This window comes from Macaca thibetana, chromosome 10, assembly GCF_024542745.1.
Source record: "Macaca thibetana thibetana isolate TM-01 chromosome 10, ASM2454274v1, whole genome shotgun sequence".
NCBI lineage: Eukaryota > Metazoa > Chordata > Mammalia > Primates > Cercopithecidae > Macaca > Macaca thibetana.
In genome coordinates, this window is record NC_065587.1 from 12,684,502 (window position 1) to 12,703,759 (window position 19,258).

Sequence of the window (19,258 nt, forward strand, 5' to 3'; positions counted from 1 at the left end):
TGAGGTATTGATTTAAGATCAATTTCTTGGTGAAGACTTCCCTCCTCGCCCTATCTAAAATTTCACTCTCCACCTCAGCACTTCCTATCGCCATTCTCTGTTTTTTCTCTTCAATAGTTAATTGGCATCTAAAACCTTTGTATATATTTTACCTGTTAATCTTCTTTATTATTAGTAGCTCTGTCTAAAATATAAGTTCCAGGATGTCAGGGATTTTGTGGGGGGTTTTTGGTTAATTGTTTGTTTTGGTTTTGAGACAGAGTCTCACTCTGTCACCCAGGCTGGAGTGCAGTGGTGTGATCTCGGCTCACTGCAGCCTCTGCCTCCTGGGTTCAAGTGATTCTCCCACCTCAGTCTCCCAGGAAGCTGGAATTACAGGCGCACGCCACCACACCCAGCTAATTTTTGTGTTTTTTGGTAGAGATGGGGTTTCACTATGTTGGCCAGGCTGGTCTTGAACTCCTGACCTCAAGTGATCCACCCTCCTCAGCCTCCCAAACTTCTGGGATTACAGATGTGAGCCACTACACCCGGCCGTGTTCTGTTTTAAGACAGGGTCTCGCTGTCGCCCAGGCTGGATTGCAGTGACACAATCACAGCTCACTGTAGCCTCGACCTCCTGGACTTAAGCAGTCCTCCCACCTCAGCCACCTTAGTAGCTGGGACTTACAGGCATGAGAGACACCATGCCTGGGTAATTTTTAAATTTTTGTAGAGATGAGGTCTCGCTCTATTACCCAGACTGGTCTCAAAGTCTTGAGCTTAAGTGATCCTCCTTCCTCAGCCTCCTAAAGTGCTGGGATTATAGGAGTGAACTACTGTGCCAGACCAGTCTGTTTTGTTTACGGTTGTATCCTCAGCGGTTAGAACAATGCCTGCCACAATCCATCTCAGTAAATATTTGTGGAGTGAGTCATAACATGGGCCACACTGTACCGTGCCACCAGCCCAAAGATCTCTTAAAGTCACCCCTGTCTCATGTGCTTGGGAGCTCCAGTGACAGTTTTGGGGCAGTTTGCTCCCAGCTGTGGTGCAGCCAAGCTGAGTGAATGAAAGAGATGCTTTTTCCTTTTGTGAGAGGACACTTTGCTCTGGCTCACGTGAGCAGCAGTGCATTTGAGACAAGCCTTTTGGAATCCAAGAGCCTGTAGAGCAAGCCTCGCTCAGCCACTTTCTTTTAGCTTTCTCCTGAAGGCAGTTTGAAGATTAAGAGCCTGATGCTCCGGATTCCGGCTAATTGGGTTCAGATCCTGGCAGATTGTGTAACCTGTGTCCCAGTTTCCTGTGTAATGTGGAGAGACCTGGACCTTTTCTTACAGGTGTTTGGAGGGTTAAATGTAGCAATTCGGCTGGGTGCAGTGGCTCACACCTGTAATCCCAGCACTTTGGGAGGTGGAGGTGGGTGGATCACCTGAGGTCGAGTTCAAGACCAGCCTGGTTAACATGGTGAAACTCTGTTTCTACTAAAAATACAAAAAATTAGCCAGGCATGGCGGCGCGCGCCTGTAATCCCAGCTACTCTGGAGGCTGAGGCAGGAGAATTGCTTGAACCCGGGAGGCAGAGGTTGCACTGAGCCAGGATCGTGCCATTGCACTCCAACTTGGGTAACAAGAGCGAAACTCCGTCTCAGAAAAAAAAAAAAGTGGCAATTCACCTGAACCAGTGCTGAGGCATCTAGTGCCCTGTGGGTGCTGGGCAGCATCTGGTGCCCTGTGGGTGCTGGGCAACCAGTGCTGATGGGGTGTGAGGGGATGGGATCAAGCCCTTTTCCACTCGCTACTAACTGAGGGAAGAGGTTGGAGTGAGCTGGGGTCAGAGGGAACATTTGCGGGGATATTTGCTGGGAGGCTGCCTTGGATGTCCAGAGGCTCAGATGGGAGCTGACATGACCCGTGTGTTCCTTCAGTGTTTTCCCACCCACGGATTGAGCACCTGGTGTGTGGCCAGCCCTTTGCCTAGTGCTGTTCAAGAGTCAGAGGACACAGGCAGGCACCCGGCCCCCGCCACCTGCCACCCCATTTCCTCTCTCGGGGCCTCGATTTCCCCACATGCCAAACAGGGAGAATGATCGCACCTTCCTTGTTTCTTTTTTTCTCTTTTTTTGAGATGGAGTCTCACTCTGTCATCCAAGCTTTAGTGCAGTGGTGTGATCTCGGCTCACTGCAGCCTCTGCCTCTCAGGTTCAAGGATTCTCCTGTTTCAGCCTCCCAAATAGCTGTGATTATAGGCACCCATCACCACGCCAGGCTAATTTTTTTTTTTTTTTTTGTATTTTTAGTAGAGACGGGGTTTCTTTCTCACCACATTGGCCAGGCTGGTCTTGAACTCCTGACCTCAGGTGATCTGCCCGTCTCGCCCTCCCAAATTGTTGGGATTACAGGTGTGCACCCGGCTGCACCTTCCCTGTTTCTTTGTGAGCTTGGAGGTAGATAACAAGCGTGAAACCCTTTGCCAACCATGAAGCATGGTGGCCTTGTGAGAGGCCGGAGGCTAGTGTGTGATGGCATGCCCACATGCTGGGTGGCACAGATGGTGGGAGCTGCAGGAAGGAAGTCAGGGCAGCTTGGCACTCTGAGCAGACCCTGAGTTTTCGGCCTGCTCTGTCTTGACTGGGTGGGAGGAGGGTGCTCAGGAGGGTGTCACTGCTGCCAGGTTCTGCTGCCAGGACCATCCAGCAGTTGTTCCAATCATGGGACATCCTGTCGTCAGCAGCTGGGGCTCGTGAGGCCTGATTTCCACCTTGGGCAGTTGTGTGTGTGCTCCCGGAATCCCCCACGTGGCCAAGCCGTGAGGTCTGCTTCCTGGCCTGCTGCCTGTGGGTTCCTGTCACGCACCTCTCGGGCAGCTGTCCGGCTCCTTTGCTCTCAGCTTAGTCAAGAAGGAAGCAGAAGGCTTGGAGCCTTTCCTGCTTGCACTAGGAGTGAGCTCAGCCTAAGCACCCTGACTATATATAAAGCTGAACTTTCCAGGCTGAAGCCTGGGGAGGGATTAGTCCGATCACTTAGGGCCACTCCTGAAGCAGTGCAGGTGCTGGATACAGGTTCTCCCAGTGGAGCCTGTAGCCACTGGTGGGATTTGAGCACAATATTTCCATATCCATTGTGGAGAGGAGCCTGGCAGCTCAGAGTGGGTGGGAACAGTGTGTGATCCCTGTTATCACCTTCAAGGGAATAAAGTGTGTCCAGGGGCTTCAGAGGTGCTGGCCCCGTGGGCTTGTAATTGGGTCCTTCATTCATTCTCACTCATTCATTCACCAAACATTTATTAAACACCCACTGTGGGGAGCATCATGCTAGGTGCTTAGGGAAACAAATCAAAGCGGGTGGGGTGGGCAGCCCAAGCCAACAGATGCACCCCCATTCTCACATGGTGTATGTTCCTGTGGGCTGGGCCCTGGGTGGTGTGGGGTGCTGGGGAGAAGGGGCAGGCACACCAGGCTGCGGGGCGGAGGGGCAGGTATGAATTTTCAGAGGAGATGGCACCTGAGCTGAATTTTGATGGACAAGAACAGATTTATTCATTTGTCCTTTATGGAGCACACACTCGGGTTAAGAAAGCGGGGAGGACGGACTAAGCCGATGGCGCATATGTGCGGTATCCCCCGGTGCACTGAGACGTGAGTTTGACGTGTTCTGGGAGGATCGATGGTGCGGCGTGGCTGGAGTAGAGGTGAGGGATGAGCTGGAGGGGTGAGTTGGGCCAGCTCTCCTGGATACTGGAGTCTGGGCTTTCCCTGGGAGGTCATGGGGCGCCACTGGCCAGGGTCAGCAGGGAGACCTGCAGCGGGATTTGCATCGTACAGTGGGCATGGAGGGGTGTCAGGCTGGGTCAGGTACCATGCAGGCTGGAAGGGAGCTCTTGTGCTCTGAGCATTCAGAGCGGGCAGCTGGGCCGTGAAGGATGAGCAGGGGCTCCAGCAGGAACGGGAGAGAGCCTTCCAGGGAGGACGCAAGCGCAGGCCCCTTTCCCTCCAGAAAAGCGGTTTTCACACAGACCTTCCAAAGGGGAGGAGAGGGGACTGCCCAGGCCTGGCGGCTGCAGAAGACAGCAACCACCAGAGGGCAGGGACCGCTTCTCTCATGCCTGAGACCTGCCCAGGGGCCTTCAGGGAATTCGTGGCTGAGGAGGAACCAGATTTTTGGGACTGACTTCTCCCTCACCACCCGCTGTGAGCAAGCCTCTTGGTCCCTGTCCTCTACTGCACTTCTTCTGGGGCTTGGCTCCTCATCATAAGAGGAGCTTCCCTGGGCATGACTAGGGGCACGACTGACATAGCACCCGCTGGACAAGTGACTCCGGGTGACCTGTATTCACACTGATCACAGCACTAACCGCGGCCCCTCCTCTTGGCACGTTCCCCTCTCCAGCCATCCAGTCCCCATGAAAATACTCACTGTTCGTGGGTGGGCCAAGCAAGCCCCCGATCTCTGCCTTCCCCCGTGTTCTGATCTGCTTCATCCGCTGTGAAGGCCTCTCGCCAAATCCCCCCGCTGGCAAACTCCTATTCTTCCTGGAAAATTCAGCTCAAAAGTCATCTCCTGTAGCAGTCCTTCCCCCAGGGGACTGTGCACTCAGCGAAACAGGGACTGGGCTTGGGTCTCTACAGTGACTATTTGTTTTATGAACCCAGGTAGTCACTTCCAGGGAACTCATCAGAGATTCTCCCATTGACTCTAATCTCCCTCTGTTCCCACTCAAGGTTTTTTGTTTCTTTGTTTGTTTTTCTTTTTTGGTGGACATCAGCTTTAATTTGTCCTTTGTTTTGTTTTGTTTTTGAGACAAGGTCTTGCTCTGTTGCCCAGGCTGGAGTGCAGTGGTACAATCTTGGCTCACTGTAGTCTCGACCTCCTGGGCTCAAGTGATCCTCTCGCCTTAGCATCCCGAGTAGCTGGGGCCACAGGTGCCCACCACCATGCCCAGCTAATTTTATTTTATATTTTGTAGAGACAGGGTCTCGCCATGTGACCCAGGCCAATCTCAAACTCCTGGACTCAAGTGATCCGCCTGCCTCAGCCTCCCAAAGTGCTGGGATTACAGACGTGAGCCACTGTGCCCTACCTTGATTTGCCCTTTGAACATGTACAATTGGGGGCCTCTCTGGGCCTCAGTTTCTTGATCTCTGAGATGGGATAATAATACTTGTTCCTCCCGCCCTTCAGCTCCTCCAGGGGAGCCTCACACCAGCACACTCTCTGTCAGTCTTCCCTGAATGAACCCAGCAGGCGAGCTTGGTTTTGACAGGGGATGGGTGAGCAGAGATAAGGAAAAAGGCCAGAAATATCTGACTTCCCTTGAGGGGGGGACCAAAATTGGTACCTGGAAATTGCCTGGCTTGGACAGGCAGAATTGTCACTGTCAACCCCCACTACCAAAGGTCTTGGGTCTTTGTCTTTCTGCTTGTGGTGTTTGAGAGAGCTGCTTGACGCAGCCGAGGTGGGGTCTGTGTCAGGTGACCCGGGCATCCTGGGGGTGCAGGGAGAAGCCCAGGTGAGGAGCAGGAGGGGCCGGTCATCAGTAGGGAAAAGTGATTGTCTACCCCACGGGAAGGTCAAGGGTAGGAGGCTGTGAGAAGCCAGGGGGAGAGACGAAGTGAGGCATGATTGCCCCCCAGCATCCCCCTCTTGCAGCTGTGCTGGGAAGAGCTTGGGCTCCGGGGTCCGGGTGGCGGGGACAGAAGGAAGCACGTGTGAGCACTTTCTCCCTGCTGGCCGCCTTCCTGGTTGGCAATGCCGTGAGTGTTCCAGGATGTGGCCCCGTGGCTGTCATTTCCTTTCTTCCACCTAGTGATAACAATGGCCACTGTTTGTGTGCCCACGGTCAGCCTGTGTCCCAGACACCTTCCCTCCATTGCGTCATCTCGTCCTCCCGCCAACCCTGAAGGCTGGATGCCAGCCAGGCCTGTCCTTTCTTTTTTTTTATTTTTTTATTTTATTTTTATTTTTTTGAGACGGAGTCTCACGCTGTTGCCCAGGCTGGAGTGCAGTGGCGCGATCTCGGCTCACTGCAAGCTCCGCCTCCCGGGTTCCCGCCATTCTCCTGCCTCAGCCTCCTGAGTAGCTGGGACCACAGGCGCCCGCCACCGCGCCCGGCTAATTTTTTTTTGTATTTTTAGTAGAGACGGGGTTTCACTGTGGTCTCGATCTCCTGACCTTGTGATCCGCCCGCCTCGGCCTCCCAAAGTGCTGGGATTACAGGCTTGAGCCACCGCGCCCGGCCCAGGCCTGTCCTTTCTGTGGCCACACACTGCTGTGGGTGTGTGGGAGGCATCCCCTAGCCCCAGGCCCTGGTGGTGGGGACGCAGGCTGGGGCATTGAGGAAGGAGGCTCTGTGGGGGTGTGGAATCTTTCTTTGATTTCACTGCACCCCTGTTGGCTTTCTCCCTTAACCTGAGGCTCATGGGTGCTGGATGCTCTTGACTCTGCCTTTCCTGGGAGCACCCCTCCAGGTCTCTGCAGGCCCATCCTCGGGGGCGCCTCTCTGCCGCTCTTCCAGGCCAGGCCTGACCCCCATGGGTCCCCATCTTCCTGGCTGCAGCCCCCAGAGGCTCAGCCTACACTGTTACTTCCTTTGAAAACTATAATCGCTTTACATAGCATCTGGAAAATAAGGAAAAGAAAAGAAAAAAAAAGCCCATAAACCCAGCACCCTCATCTACTCAATGGCATGTTTTCTGTCAGTCTATCTTGGTTTGTTTTCTATCAGTCTTTGTTTTTTCTATGCATAATATTTACTCGGTTAAATTTTTGTTTTGACAAACTTTCTGTGAGCCAAGCTTGTGGACGGAGATGAAAAGACGAGCAGCTGCCTTTGAGAAACTTAGACTCTGGGCCAGCCCAGCTGGGCGCCAGCTTTCACTGCTCCACCCACTAGCTGGGTGACCCTGGGCCCGTGAGTTTACTCCTCCGTTCTTTGGTGTTCTCGTATGTAAAATGAGGATAATAATAGTAACCAGTTCATAGAGTGGTTGTGCAGACAAAATGATTAATGTACAGAAAGCTTTCAGGATGGTGCCAGAAAGATGCACCGGAGTGTTTGGTAGGAGGATGACGAAGCTTACAGTCTGGCAGGAGGGGCAGTTGTAACGTGCTGGGGTGTAATAGTACAGATGTGTTTAAAGTGAGGGAGAGCCCAGAGCAAGGAGAGAGAACCTGGCGTCTGGCGATGGTGTATCAAGAACATTTTAGGCCAGGCACGGTGACTCACACCCGTAATCCCAACACTTTGAGAGGCCGAGGCAGGCAGACTGCTTGAACCCAGGCATTCAAGACCAGCGTGAGCAACATGGTGAGACCCTGTCTTTATAATTTTTTTTTTTTTTTCTGAGACAGAGTCTTCACTCTGTCACCCAGGTTGGAGTGCAGTGTGCTGTCTCAGCTCACTGCAACCTCCACCTCCTGGGCTCAAGCGATTCACCTGCCTCAGCCTTCCAAGTAGCTGGGATTATAGGTGTCCACCACCATGCCCAGCTAATTTTTTTGCATTTTTAGTAGAGACAGAGTTTCACCATGTTGGTCAGGCTGGTCTCAAATTCCTGACCTCAAGTGATCCGCCCGCCTCAGCCTCCCACAGTGCTGGGATTACAGGCGTGAGCCACCATGCCTAGCCTCTATAAATTTTTTTTTGAAGAAATTACCTAGGCATGGTGGTTGGTACACACCTGTAGTCCTAGCTACTCAGGAGGCTGAGGTGGAAGGAGGTAGAGGCTGCAGTGAGCCATGATTGAGCCACTGTACTCCAGCCTGGGCAACAGAGCCAGACACTGTTTCAGAACAACAACAACAAAAACATTTTTTTTTTTTTTGAGATGAAGTCTTGCTCTGTCGCCCAGGCTGGAGTGCAGTGGCCGGATCTCAGCTCACTGCAAGCTCCGCCTCCCAGGTTTACGCCATTCTCCTGCCTCAGCCTCCCAAGTAGCTGGGACTACAGGCGCCCACCACCATGCCCAGCTAGTTTTTTGTATTTTTTTAGTAGAGACGGGGTTTCACCGTGTTAGCCAGGATGGTCTTGATCTCCTGACCTCGTAATCCACCCGTCTCGGCCTCCCAAAGTGCTGGGATTACAGGCTTGAGCCACCGCGCCCAGACAACAAAAACATTTTTAAGAAGGAGGTGAGAACCATGAGAACCAAGCTTGGATTTGAAGAAGGATCAGGGCTTTCTCAGACAGAAAAGGAGAGGAAGAACATTCCAGATAGACATCATTGAGAGATGTCACTGAGCCTTGTGACAGGACACTGCGAACTTTTCTTGAATTGTTATAATCTTTTAATATTTTATTTTATTTTATTTTATTTTGAGACGGACTTTCGCTCTTGTTGCCCAGGCTGGAGTGCAATGGTACGATCTCGGCTCACTGCACCCTCCGCCTCCCAGGTTCAAGTGATTCTCCTGCCTCAGCCTCCTGAGTAGCTGGGATTACAGGCATGCACCACCATGCCTGGCTAATTTTTTGTATTTTTAGTAGAGACAAGGTTTCTCCATGTTGGTCAGGCTGGTCTCAAACTCCTGATCTCAGATGATCCTCCTGAGTCGGCCTCCCAAAGTGCTGGGATTACAGGCGTGAGCCACCGTGCCTGGCAGTATAATTATTCTTACTGATCTTTTTTCCTTTTTGTGTGCCTCTTAGTGGACCCCTTGCTTTTGTCTTCCTTCTGTCCCCAGGGTTGATCCTGTGCTCAGCACATAGGCCAGGGAAGAATGTGGCTGTGACCCAGTGTTCACTCAGATGTCCTCTCTCCCCCAGGGCACCCATACTGTGTCCTTAGTGTCTTTTGTCTGGTAACATCTTGGCAGAGAGGCAGAGGGCGGCGTCCGTCTGATTGGCACCTGGCTTTGGTGACAGTACCTTAGGAAGGCAGTGTATTTTCTGGGAACCTAGGAAATAACAAGGTATCTAATTTCATCAACACTGGGGTCAATTTCCGTGGCAGAAACTATGACTCTGAATATACAGCATAAAGTTACCACCCAGACACTGCTGCTCCTGAGTCTTCAATGGCATCTTCTGCAGGGCTCCCCGACCTGCTGCCGCAGAAGGCACAGTGCGTTCATTTCCAAGGAGCTTGCTTTTGTGTGCTGCCTCTCGGAGTTCTTTGAGAAACCTGTGGTAGCAGGAAACAAAGGATTTAGACCGATGCCGATGATCCCCTTGCTCCGATAGAGTGTGACATGATGCTGGTCACCTTTTGGTGTCTAGGAGGGGGGACACTGATTTTGCTTGCGGAAGTGAAATGATCCATGCTGGCCTCTTTTTTTTTTTTTTTTTTTTTTTTGAGTCTCACCCTATCTCCCAGGCTGGAGTGCAGTGGCGCAATCTCAGCTCACTGCAACCTCTGCCTCCCAGGTTCAAGCAATTCTCCTGCCTCAGCCTTCCGAGCAGCTGGGACTACAGGCGCCTGCCATCACGTCTGGCTAATTTTTGTATTTTTAGTAGAAGCGGGGTTCACCAGCCAGGCTGGTCTCAAACTCCTGACCTCAAATGATCCGCCTGCCTCAGCCTCCCAAAGTGCCGGGATTACAGGCGTGAGCCACTGTGCCTGGTCCATGTTGGCCTCTTTGAGGGCTGAAAGGTTCTCTCTATAAGTTATATAGTGAGAACCCTCCATTTGTCGAGGGCATTACTGCCTATAATGTATGTTCACATGTGCTGTCTCCTTTGGTCAGTACCACACACTACAGGTGAGGAAACTGAGTCTCTGCTGGGACACTGGGTCAGGAAGCAGACCGTTAAGGTCACCTGTGCACAGTGGCAGCACAAGGGGACAGCCTTCTAGGTCCCCAGCCTGGCCTGAGGGTTCTATCACTTTTACCTCCCATTCAGTGTTGTTTCTTTTTCGTTCCCCTCCTTTTCAGGTCCCTCTAGGCCCAGGATCTGGGGACAAGGCTGGTGGGGAGCGATCTGGGTGTCTGTGCAGGAAACCGCGACACTGGGTGAGGTTGGCATGGGAGACCGCACCTGGCTGACCAGAGACCTCGTTTTCTTCCAGACTGAGGGGGAAGGCGGTGGGGCCTCCCCACCTGCTCCGCAGAAGATGCAGTTCTTCGGCCGCCTGGTCAATACCCTCAGTGGCGTCACCAACTTGTTCTCTAACCCATTCCGGGTGAAGGAGGTGGCTGTGGCCGACTACACCTCGAGTGACCGAGTTCGGGAGGAAGGGCAGCTGATTCTGTTCCAGAACACTCCTAACCGCACCTGGGACTGCGTCCTGGTCAACCCCAGGAGCCCACAGAGTGGATTCCGGTGGGTGATGCTCAGCGGGAACGTACTTCTCTCTTTTGACTCCCCCACATCTCAGATTGGAGGTCTTGTTGGCCAAGAAGCAGCTTCTTTGGGTCTCTATCTGAGGGGTCTGGAGAGGGGTGGGAGAGAGGGGAGACTGTACTCTTAGACCAGAGGGAAGACTCCACACTTCTGGCCCGTCAGTGTCCAGCAGCATGAGGCTGGGTTGGAAGCCTGGAGGCTCGACCTATATGGACAAAGGGAAGAAGGAAGGACAGGGAGACTGATAGGGGCCACGTCAGATAAGGCCCATGGGGAGAACCTTTAGCCCTGGCTCTTTATTTTTGTTTTTTGTTTTTTGAGATAGTCTTGCTCTGTTGCCCAGGCTGGAGTGTAGTGGTAGGATCTCGGCTCACTGCAACTTCTGCCTCCCAGGTTCAAGCGATTCTCTTGCCTCAGCCTCCTGAGTAGCTGGGATTATAGGCACTCACCACCACGTCCAGCTGATTTTTGTATTTTTAGTGGAGATGGGGTTTCATCACGTTGGCCAGGCTGGTCTCGAACTCCTGACCTCAGGTGATCTGCCCACCGTGGCCTCCCAAAGTGCTGGGATTACAGGTGTGAGCCATCACACCCTGCCTAGCCCTGGCTCTTTAAGGGCATGGCCATTCTCATAGGGGCTGCCCAAGGTTTGCTCAAGAGGGCCGAACAGAGCTGTCGCCTCTTGGGGCATGCTGGGACTCCCCCGGGCCCGAAGGGAAGGCTCGAAAGCCAGGACAGGGCCGAGGGAACCGGGCTGATGGCAGAGCTGGTTGGGAAAAGGGGAGAAGCAGCCAAGATTCCAAATGCAGGCCCCAGTAGCGCTTGGCAGACTGGCATCTAGTTGGGCTCAGATAGATATCCCTGTTTCCGCTCACCCATCCATCTGGCTGTCCTGTCAGCCATCCATTCAGCATGCACCAAACACCTCCAGTGTCTCCAGAGTCCTGGGCTCCAGGCCAGTCCTGGCTGGCCCTGTGAGATGACAAACATGCCCTGTATCTTTAAGGAATGTACAGTCTGGTGGGGGAGGCCCAGTGCAAACAGGCATCATAGCACCCCTTGAGGGGTGCTCTGACAGAGGGAGAGCCTAGGAAACGGTGTGGATCACAAGGAGGGGATTGAGAGCTACTCTGCATCTGGAAGAGTGAGGAGGAGCCTCTGTGGCAGAACAGAATGGATAAGGTCGTTCCAGCCATACAGAGGTGTGGAGGTGTGAGCCTGCAGGCAGTTGGCTCTGGCCGGATCCTGGGTGCATGCAGGGCTTTGTTGAGAGTGAGACTGAAGGAAGCAGCTGGGGACTCATTCTGACTGAAGCGGCATGGCAGGAGGGGTCTCTGAAAGTCTCAGGCTGGGGGCCAGGGGCTGCCACCAACAGAAGAGCAAGGCAGGTATCAGGGCCCCATCCAATCAGGTGAGAATTCAGAGCCTGACTCCACAAGGAACCTGAGACAGAGGCACCCACAGCAGTTGCTTGGGCTAAATGCAGCTCAGTGGCCAGTCCAGGCACCAGTTTTAACACAGCGGGGCCATTCCAGATTCTGAGTGCAAATGGGGCTGAGTGGACCACCCTCCAGCCAGACTCAATCAGGACTGACCCTGGACGGGGCAGACTTGCACTTGCAACTCCAGAGCCCCACTGCAGGCACAGCTGACCAGGGCGCGGGTCCATTCCTTGGAGAGCTGCACAGCCCCACTTTTGAGATACATGGGCCTGGGGATACCACCAATCTCCACACACCAAGAATCACCAAGTTCTGTCAGTTGTAAAACTGACAGGATTCCAGATTTGTCTCAGCCAGCTTAAGCCCCAGTGTGGGCAGACCTCCATCCCAGTGGGATTCAGTCCTTTGCCAGCAGCTTCTTAGCTACACCTAAGCTATTTGGTGGTACTTTATAGTTTACAGGATTTTTTTTTTTTTTTTTTTTTTGAGACGGAGTCTGGCTCTGTCGCCCAGGCTGGAGTGCAGTGGCGCAATCTCGGCTCACTGCAAGCTCTGCCTCCTGGGTTCATGCCATTCTCCTGCCTCAGCCTCCCGAGTAGCTGGGACTACAGGTGCCCGACACCACGCCCGGCTAATATTTTGTATTTTTAGTAGAGATGGGGTTTCACCGTGTTAGCCAGGATGGTCTGGATCTCCTGACCTTGTGATCCGCCCGCCTCGGACTCCCAAAGTGCTGGGATTACAATTTTACAGGATGTTTTTAAGTATGTTGGGTTAGCACATTCTCTGCTAACCCATGGAGGTGGGCAAGGAAGGCAGTATCCCATTTTATATGTGAGAAAACAGGCTTGGGATGACAAGTGATTTGTCCTAGATTATACAGGAAGCAGTGAAGAAATAGAATCGATGTCTTCTGTTTCCCAATCCGTTTCTCTGTCTGTGCTGCTGTGTTGTTTCCATGTATGTATGTATATATGAATTTATTTATTTATTTATTTATTTATTTATTTTTTTTGAGACAGTCTCGCTCTGTCGCCCAGGCTGGAGTGCAGTGGCCGCATCTCAGCTCACTGCAAGCTCCGCCTCCCGGGTCTACGCCATTCTCCTGCCTCAGCCTCCCGAGTAGCTGGGACTACAGGCGCCCGCCACCTCACCCGGCTAGTTTTTTGTATTTTTTTTAGTAGAGACGGGGTTTCACCGTATTAGCCAGGCTGGTCTCGATCTCCTGACCTTGTGATCCGCCCGTCTCGGCCTCCCAAAGTGCTGGGATTACAGGCTTGAGCCACCGCGCCCGGCCTATTTTTTTTTTTTTTTTTTGAGACGGAGTCTCGCTCTGTCGCCCAGGCTGGAGTGCAATGGCCGGATCTCAGCTCACTGCAAGCTCCGCCTCCCGGGTTTACGCCATTCTCCTGCCTCAGCCTCCCGAGTAGCTGGGACTACAGGCGCCCGCCACCTCGCCCGGCTAGTTTTTTGTATTTTTAGTAGAGACAGGGTTTCACTGCGTTAGCCAGGATGGTCTCGATCTCCTGACCTCGTGATCCACCCGTCTCGGCCTCCCAAAGTGCTGGGATTACAGGCTTGAGCCACCGCGCCCGGCCGCGTATATATGAATTTATTTGAGACGGAGTCTTGCTCTGTTGCCCAGGCTGGAGTGCAGTGGCATGGTCTTGGCTCACTGCAACCGCTGCCTCCTGGGTTCAAGCGATTTTCCTGCCTCAGTCTCCCCAGTAGCTGGGATTAGCCCGCCAGCACCCCTGGCTAATTTTTACATTTTTAGTAGAGATGGGGTTTCACCATGTTGGCCAGGTTGGTCTTGAACTCCTGACCTTGTGATCTGCCCGCCTCGGCCTCCCAAAGTGCTGGGATATAGGCATGAGTCACCGCGCCCGGCCTTGTTTGTCTTATTTCTAAATTTTATTGATTTATTGATTTTCACAGTCATAGCTCTGGAGTCTTTTTTATCTTCTCCTCTCTAACCTGCTCCCACCCGAGCCTTTCCATTTCAGCAGATAGCATCATCCCAGCTGGCTGTGCCAGATCCAGCCATCACATCCACCTTTCCAGCCAGAGGGAGGGTGGAAGGGCAAGGTGCAGAAGGTCAGTCTCCCCCTCCTCAAGGACACTTCATAGAAGTTGCACGCTTGCCTTCCACCTACATCCCATTGGCCAGAACCCGGTCACATGGCCACAGCTAACTGCAAGGGAGACTGGGAAGTGTTGCCTGTGTTGCAGACAGCCACATGCCAGTGGAAAACCAGAGGTTCTTTCCCCCTCGGTCTTGCTGCTGGCTCACTTCTCTAGGCCGCAATCGTTGTGCACATGTCTTCTGCTGCTCTGGCTGTGGCCTGTACTCCTCTAATCCTCTTCCAAGCTGCTGTCACAGCGCTCTTTCCAGAGGGCAAATCTGATTGGTCAGTCCCCTGCTTAACTCCTCAAGGGCTTCCTGTTTTCTTTTATTTTGATTTATTTATTTTTTTTGAGACGGAGTCTCACTCTGTCACCTAGGCTGGAGTGTAGTGGCATGATCTCAGCTCACTGCAAACTCTGCCTCCTGGGTTCATGCCATTCTCATGCCTTAGCCTCCCGAGTAGCTGGGACCACAGGCGCCCGCCACCATGCCCGGCTAATTTTTTTTGTATTTTTAGTAGAGACGGGGTTTCACCGTGTTAGCCAGGATAGTCTCGATCTCCTGATCTCGTGATCCGCCCGCCTCGGCCTCCCAAAGTGCTAGGATTAGAGGCGTGAGTCACCGCGCCCAGCCAGCTTCCTGTTTTCTTTTCTTTTTTTTTTTGAGACGGAGTCTTGCTCTGTCACCCAGGCTGGAGTGCAGTGGCGCGATCTCAGCTCACTACAAGCTCTGCCTCCTGGGTTCACGCCATTCTCCTGCCTCAGCCTCCCGAGTAGCTGGGACTACAGGCGCCTGCTACCATGCCCGGCTAATTTTTTTTGTATTTTTAGTAGAGACGGGGTTTCACCGTGTTAGCCAGGATGGTCTTGATCTCCTGACCTTGTGATCCGCCCGTCTCGGCCTCCCAAAGTGCTGGGATTACAGGCTTGAGCCACCGCGCCCGGCCTGGCTTCCTGTTTTCTTAACACGTCAGGTACTTAATGGCTTAAGAGGGCCCTGTGTGATCAAGTGTCTGCCTCTGTGTTCTCAGCTCATGCCACCTTGTGCTCCTGGCCTTTGCCCAGGCTCTTACTGTGGCCTGGAATACTCCCCTTTCTTTGTCTGCCTCCTTTCTTCTTGCCCTCCCCTGACTTGCAGGCTGGATTAGGAGTTTCTGCTGGGCATCCCATGGCACCCATCCCTGCACTGGGGAGCCTGCCTTCCTGGTAGGCCACAGACCTTGTGAGAGGAGGGACTATGTCTGTTGGGTTCATGACAGTGTGCCCGGCCCCCAGCAGGTGCCTGGCATAGATCAGGTTTGTGGAATAAATGAATGTGATATATTAATTCAGCTTTACAGTATTAATTGAGGGCTGCTGTGTGCCAGGCCCTCTGTGCCACCTGGGTGGAGGGTGGAGGACTGTTGCATTCAGGGCAGTTGAAGGAGCGAGCTGGGAAGTGGGAGGTGGAGGATGGGGACTGGGATGCAGGGGTTGAGGTTACCAAGGGTCCCAGAAGTGGTAATGCCAAGACCTAGGGTGTGACCTGGAGTGAGGGCTGCGACGAGGTGGGGTGGGGTCGAGGCCGTGGAGGAGGGTCAGGGCACTGCCGGAGCCCTGGGGTTCTCCAGGGCTGGGGTTCTCCAGGACTGGGGTTCTCCAGGGCCAGGGGTGGTCATTACAGTGTTCTCCCAGCTCCTCTCAGCACCCTGCAGTTTGTGGAGAGCAGGCCTGGCGCACTGGACTTCCTCTGGCTCGGGGCTGAGGTTCTGCCTTCTAAACGATCATCCTCCTATGTTGCCCTGGAGGCCTTTGGACTGTCCTGAGTACTTGACGCATGTTAGAGTGAGCGTGGGCCGCTGGCCTTCCGCTCCAGGTGGAGGAATTTCTGTTGTTCTTTTGCTGCTGCTGTTGCAGTGAGCTGCCAGGCTGAGCTTCTGGATGAACCTGGGGGATGGAATTAGGAGCTTCCGAATTCTTGGGTTGTATAACCTAAGGCCAGAGTCCCACAGCACTGCTACTGGGTGGAGAGACTGGACCCTGCTGCTACAGACGGTGACAGTAGCATCTGCAGTTTCCCAGCGGGTCCTGCACGCCTGGGCTTGGCACTAGTCTAAGCAGTAACTCATGTTACCCTCACGACAGTCCCATGAGGTGGGGTCTTTACTGACCTCCTATTACAGATGAGGAAACAGAGGCTCGCAGAATTTAAGGAACTTGCTTAAGGTTCCATAGCTGGTCAGTGTAGTGATTATTCAGACCCTGTCACCTGTCTCCAGAACCCACTCGTTTATCTTTCTTACGTCAGGGCCGCTTTGTAGTGTGACGAGCTGAGTGGAGCTCCACCGCTCTGGGCTGATCCTGGCCCTTCCTGCCTGACCTATGGTGCGGGGGCCCTAGCTCTCCCCGTGTGAGCCCCCAAGGGTCACTTGTAATATGCCTGTGTACATTATGATAGCATAGATACTTCTGTTCCTGGTACAAATTAATCATTTACGGCTGGCATTGACTTGTAACAGATGACATTTGATGAAATTGGCTAGCCTCTCACTGGTATCTCAGCAGAAACAGGGCTGTACCTCCCAGGCATCCTGGGAAGGATGACAGAAGCGTGTGATCTGTGCTTCCCTACCAGGAGCTGGCTTTTGAGGCTCTCTGGACTGGGACTTCGCCATAAAACTGCTTATCAGGAACCTCAGATGAGTGGAGTGCCCTGTGTCTCGGCCACGTACTCTGGGGCCAGCTCCTCCATCCATTCAATCTGCCCACATCCCATCCTCACCAAGCAGAGTGGAAAGCGGCAGGTCTCTGCCAGAAAAGGAGGCTCTGTCCCCATCCTTCAGTGAGATAATGTTAGAGTGGGACCTTGTGTTCCCTACACAGCCTTGTCCCTGACACAGCTTCTTTGCCCTCGCTTCTCCTTCTGCTACAAATGCTCCTCCCCGACTCCTTGGCTGGACACACAGCTCCCTGTTCTGTGGGTCTGTCCCGTTCCCACTCAGAGCCTCAGCACCGCCCATGTGGCCAAGACACAGCCCCTCTTGCCTGAGGTTGCCGTGGGTCTGTTTCCACATCTCTTTCCCCTCCAGACTGCAGGGCTCCTGAGGGACAGAGCCTGGGGCCAAGTCTCCTCTGCGTTCCTGATGCCCGGTGTTGTGCCGGGCTCTCTGTGGGTGCATGGTAAATATCTGCCGAGTGGCTAGATGTATCCGTGGTTGCTGCAGGCCAAGTGTGTTGACCAGAGGGAGTGGGACAGGCTCCCCTAGGGTGGCTGGGGTAGCGATGGACCTTAAGGGGTCCAGAAGACTCCACCAGCTGGAGGGAAAGGCCCTGCAGAGACAAGGCACCAGGAAAGGCCCAGAGGACAGAGGAGCGGCCCTGTGGGGAGCCTGTGGGCAGGAAGGGCCTGTGCTGGGCTTTGAAACTGGGGACTCAGGTACCGCTCTAGTGTGAGGGTCCTTGGCATTTTTTTGGTCCAGGACCCCCTGAGGCCCCCGGGAAATGAGAACAGGCTCACACAGCCACTTTCAAGAGGTTCGCAGACCCCTCCCACCCAAGCAGAGGCAGAGCAGAGGCTTCTCAGAGTGGAGGCCAGGTGGCTTCAGTCTGGGGTTCTGGAAGGGAGGGAAGAGACACACCCCCCTGCGTCCTCCAGAGCCTCAGCCTTCTTCCTGAATCCCCCCTTTACCTCCTCACTGTAACCCACACCTGGCTTTCCTCGAAGGACCCCACTTTCTTCCTGAATCCCCCCTTTACCTCCTCACTATAACCCACACCTGGCTCTCCTCGAAGGACCCCGCCTTCTTCCTGAATCCCCCCTTTACCTCCTCACTGTGACCCACACCTGGCTCTCCTCGAAGGACCCCGCTTCCCCCACAGCCCCCTGAGAGTTTTCTCTCCCCGTCCCTCTCCCAGTGGGCCTGGAGGTGGGGTAGGGTCCTCCTTGCTCCCAGCCTTGAATCTTCTGTCACCTGCAATACTGCTTACTGTCACCCCTGGTGATAAGAATCTATGAGCCTGGGGTGCTCCCCAACATCTTCAAAGATGTGAGCCCCCGACTCAGCGTTGCCTCTGGTTCCTGACCCCTCCACGTTCGCATGACCATGCGCTGGCCTTTATCATTGCCAGTGACAGCAGCTCTCCCATAAATACAACTTTCTTTTTTTTTTTTTTTTTTTTTTTTTTTTGAGATGGAGTCTCGCTCTGTCGCCCAGGCTGGAGTGCAGTGGCGCGATCTCGGCTCACTGCAAGCTCCGCCTCCCGGGTTCCCGCCATTCTCCTGCCTCAGCCTCCTGAGTAGCTGGGACTACAGGCGCCCGCCACCGCGCCCGGCTAATTTTTTGTATTTTTAGTAGAGACGGGGTTTCACCGTGGTCTCGATCTCCTGACCTTGTGATCCGCCCGCCTCGGCCTCCCAAAGTGCTGGGATTACAGGCGTGAGCCACCGCGCCCGGCCATAAATACAACTTTCAACCACCCCACTTTCCAGTCTCTGCATTCCATCTTTCCAGCTCGTTCCCTCTAGTTCTCCACGCGCACAGTGCTTCTCCCCATTGACAGTGAATTGCTCTTGGCTGCTTTTCCCAGCCCCATCCCGTTCATGTGCCTCGCTTTGTACCCAGCGTGGACTCCATGACCTGTCACTGTCACTCCTTCGCCTACACTTCCTGCCTCCTTGCTTCTCTCTCTCTTTGTCCTGGCATCATCAACCCCAGAACTGCTTGATTCCAGTTCTCCACCATGGCTTTCTGCTGACTGCTCTCAGTTTCTTTTTTTGTTTTTTTTCCGACATGGAATCTTGCTCTGTTGTCCAGGCTGGAGTGCAGTGGCGTGATCTCTGCAACCTCCGCCTCCTGGGTTCAAGCAATTCTCCCTGTCTCAGCCTCCTGAGTAGCTGGTATTACAGGTGCCCGCCACTATGCTCAGCTAATTTTTGTATTTTTTTGTAGTAGAGGCAGGGTTTCGCCATGTTGGCCAGGCTGTTCTTGAACTCCTGACCTCAGGTGATGTGCCCACCTCGGCCTCCCAAAGTGCTGGGATTACAGGCGTGAGCCACCCTGCCCGGCCCTATTTGCTCTCACTTTGAAATCACAACGTGAGCCACAGTGAGCCTATGATGTGGTTTGACATCTTTCTACATTTCTGTGTTCACCCCTCTCCCAGTCTCCCAGAAGGCATGCCTCCCTCCCTCCCCTCAGCCTGCAGCCCCTTCCCCTCCACGCTTACTCTCAGCCGATAGCCCTGCTGCTGTCTCGCTGAGAAAATAGACTCGCTAAGAAAACAGAAACAGCCAGAGGAGAATTCGCTCCACCCCATGCACACACCTCTGTCCCTGCTTACTCCACATTCCCTGTTGTCAGCACCAATGTGTCTAGCTGAGGCTGGTCCCCCTATTCAAGGCCATCATCCCCTGTCATTTACTTCTTGACACCATTTGAACAATTATTTC

General features: G+C 53.6%; 2 protein-coding genes across 7 annotated transcripts in view; one reads left to right on the forward strand and one right to left on the reverse strand.

Moving 5' to 3' along the window:
* Positions 1–19,258, reverse strand: part of CBY1 (chibby family member 1, beta catenin antagonist) — a 628,117-nt gene that overhangs the window by 461,233 nt on the left and 147,626 nt on the right. The window lies entirely within an intron of this gene.
* The window catches only part of PLA2G6 (phospholipase A2 group VI), a 72,955-nt gene that overhangs the window by 2,828 nt on the left and 50,869 nt on the right, over positions 1–19,258 (forward strand). For all 4 annotated transcript variants that reach the window (XM_050806187.1, XM_050806189.1, XM_050806186.1 and 1 more), the window contains exon 2: positions 9,987–10,240. In XM_050806187.1, the coding sequence (XP_050662144.1) occupies positions 10,032–10,240 (209 nt within the window). In that variant the 5' untranslated portion in view covers positions 9,987–10,031. The remainder of the gene's footprint in view (positions 1–9,986; positions 10,241–19,258) is intronic.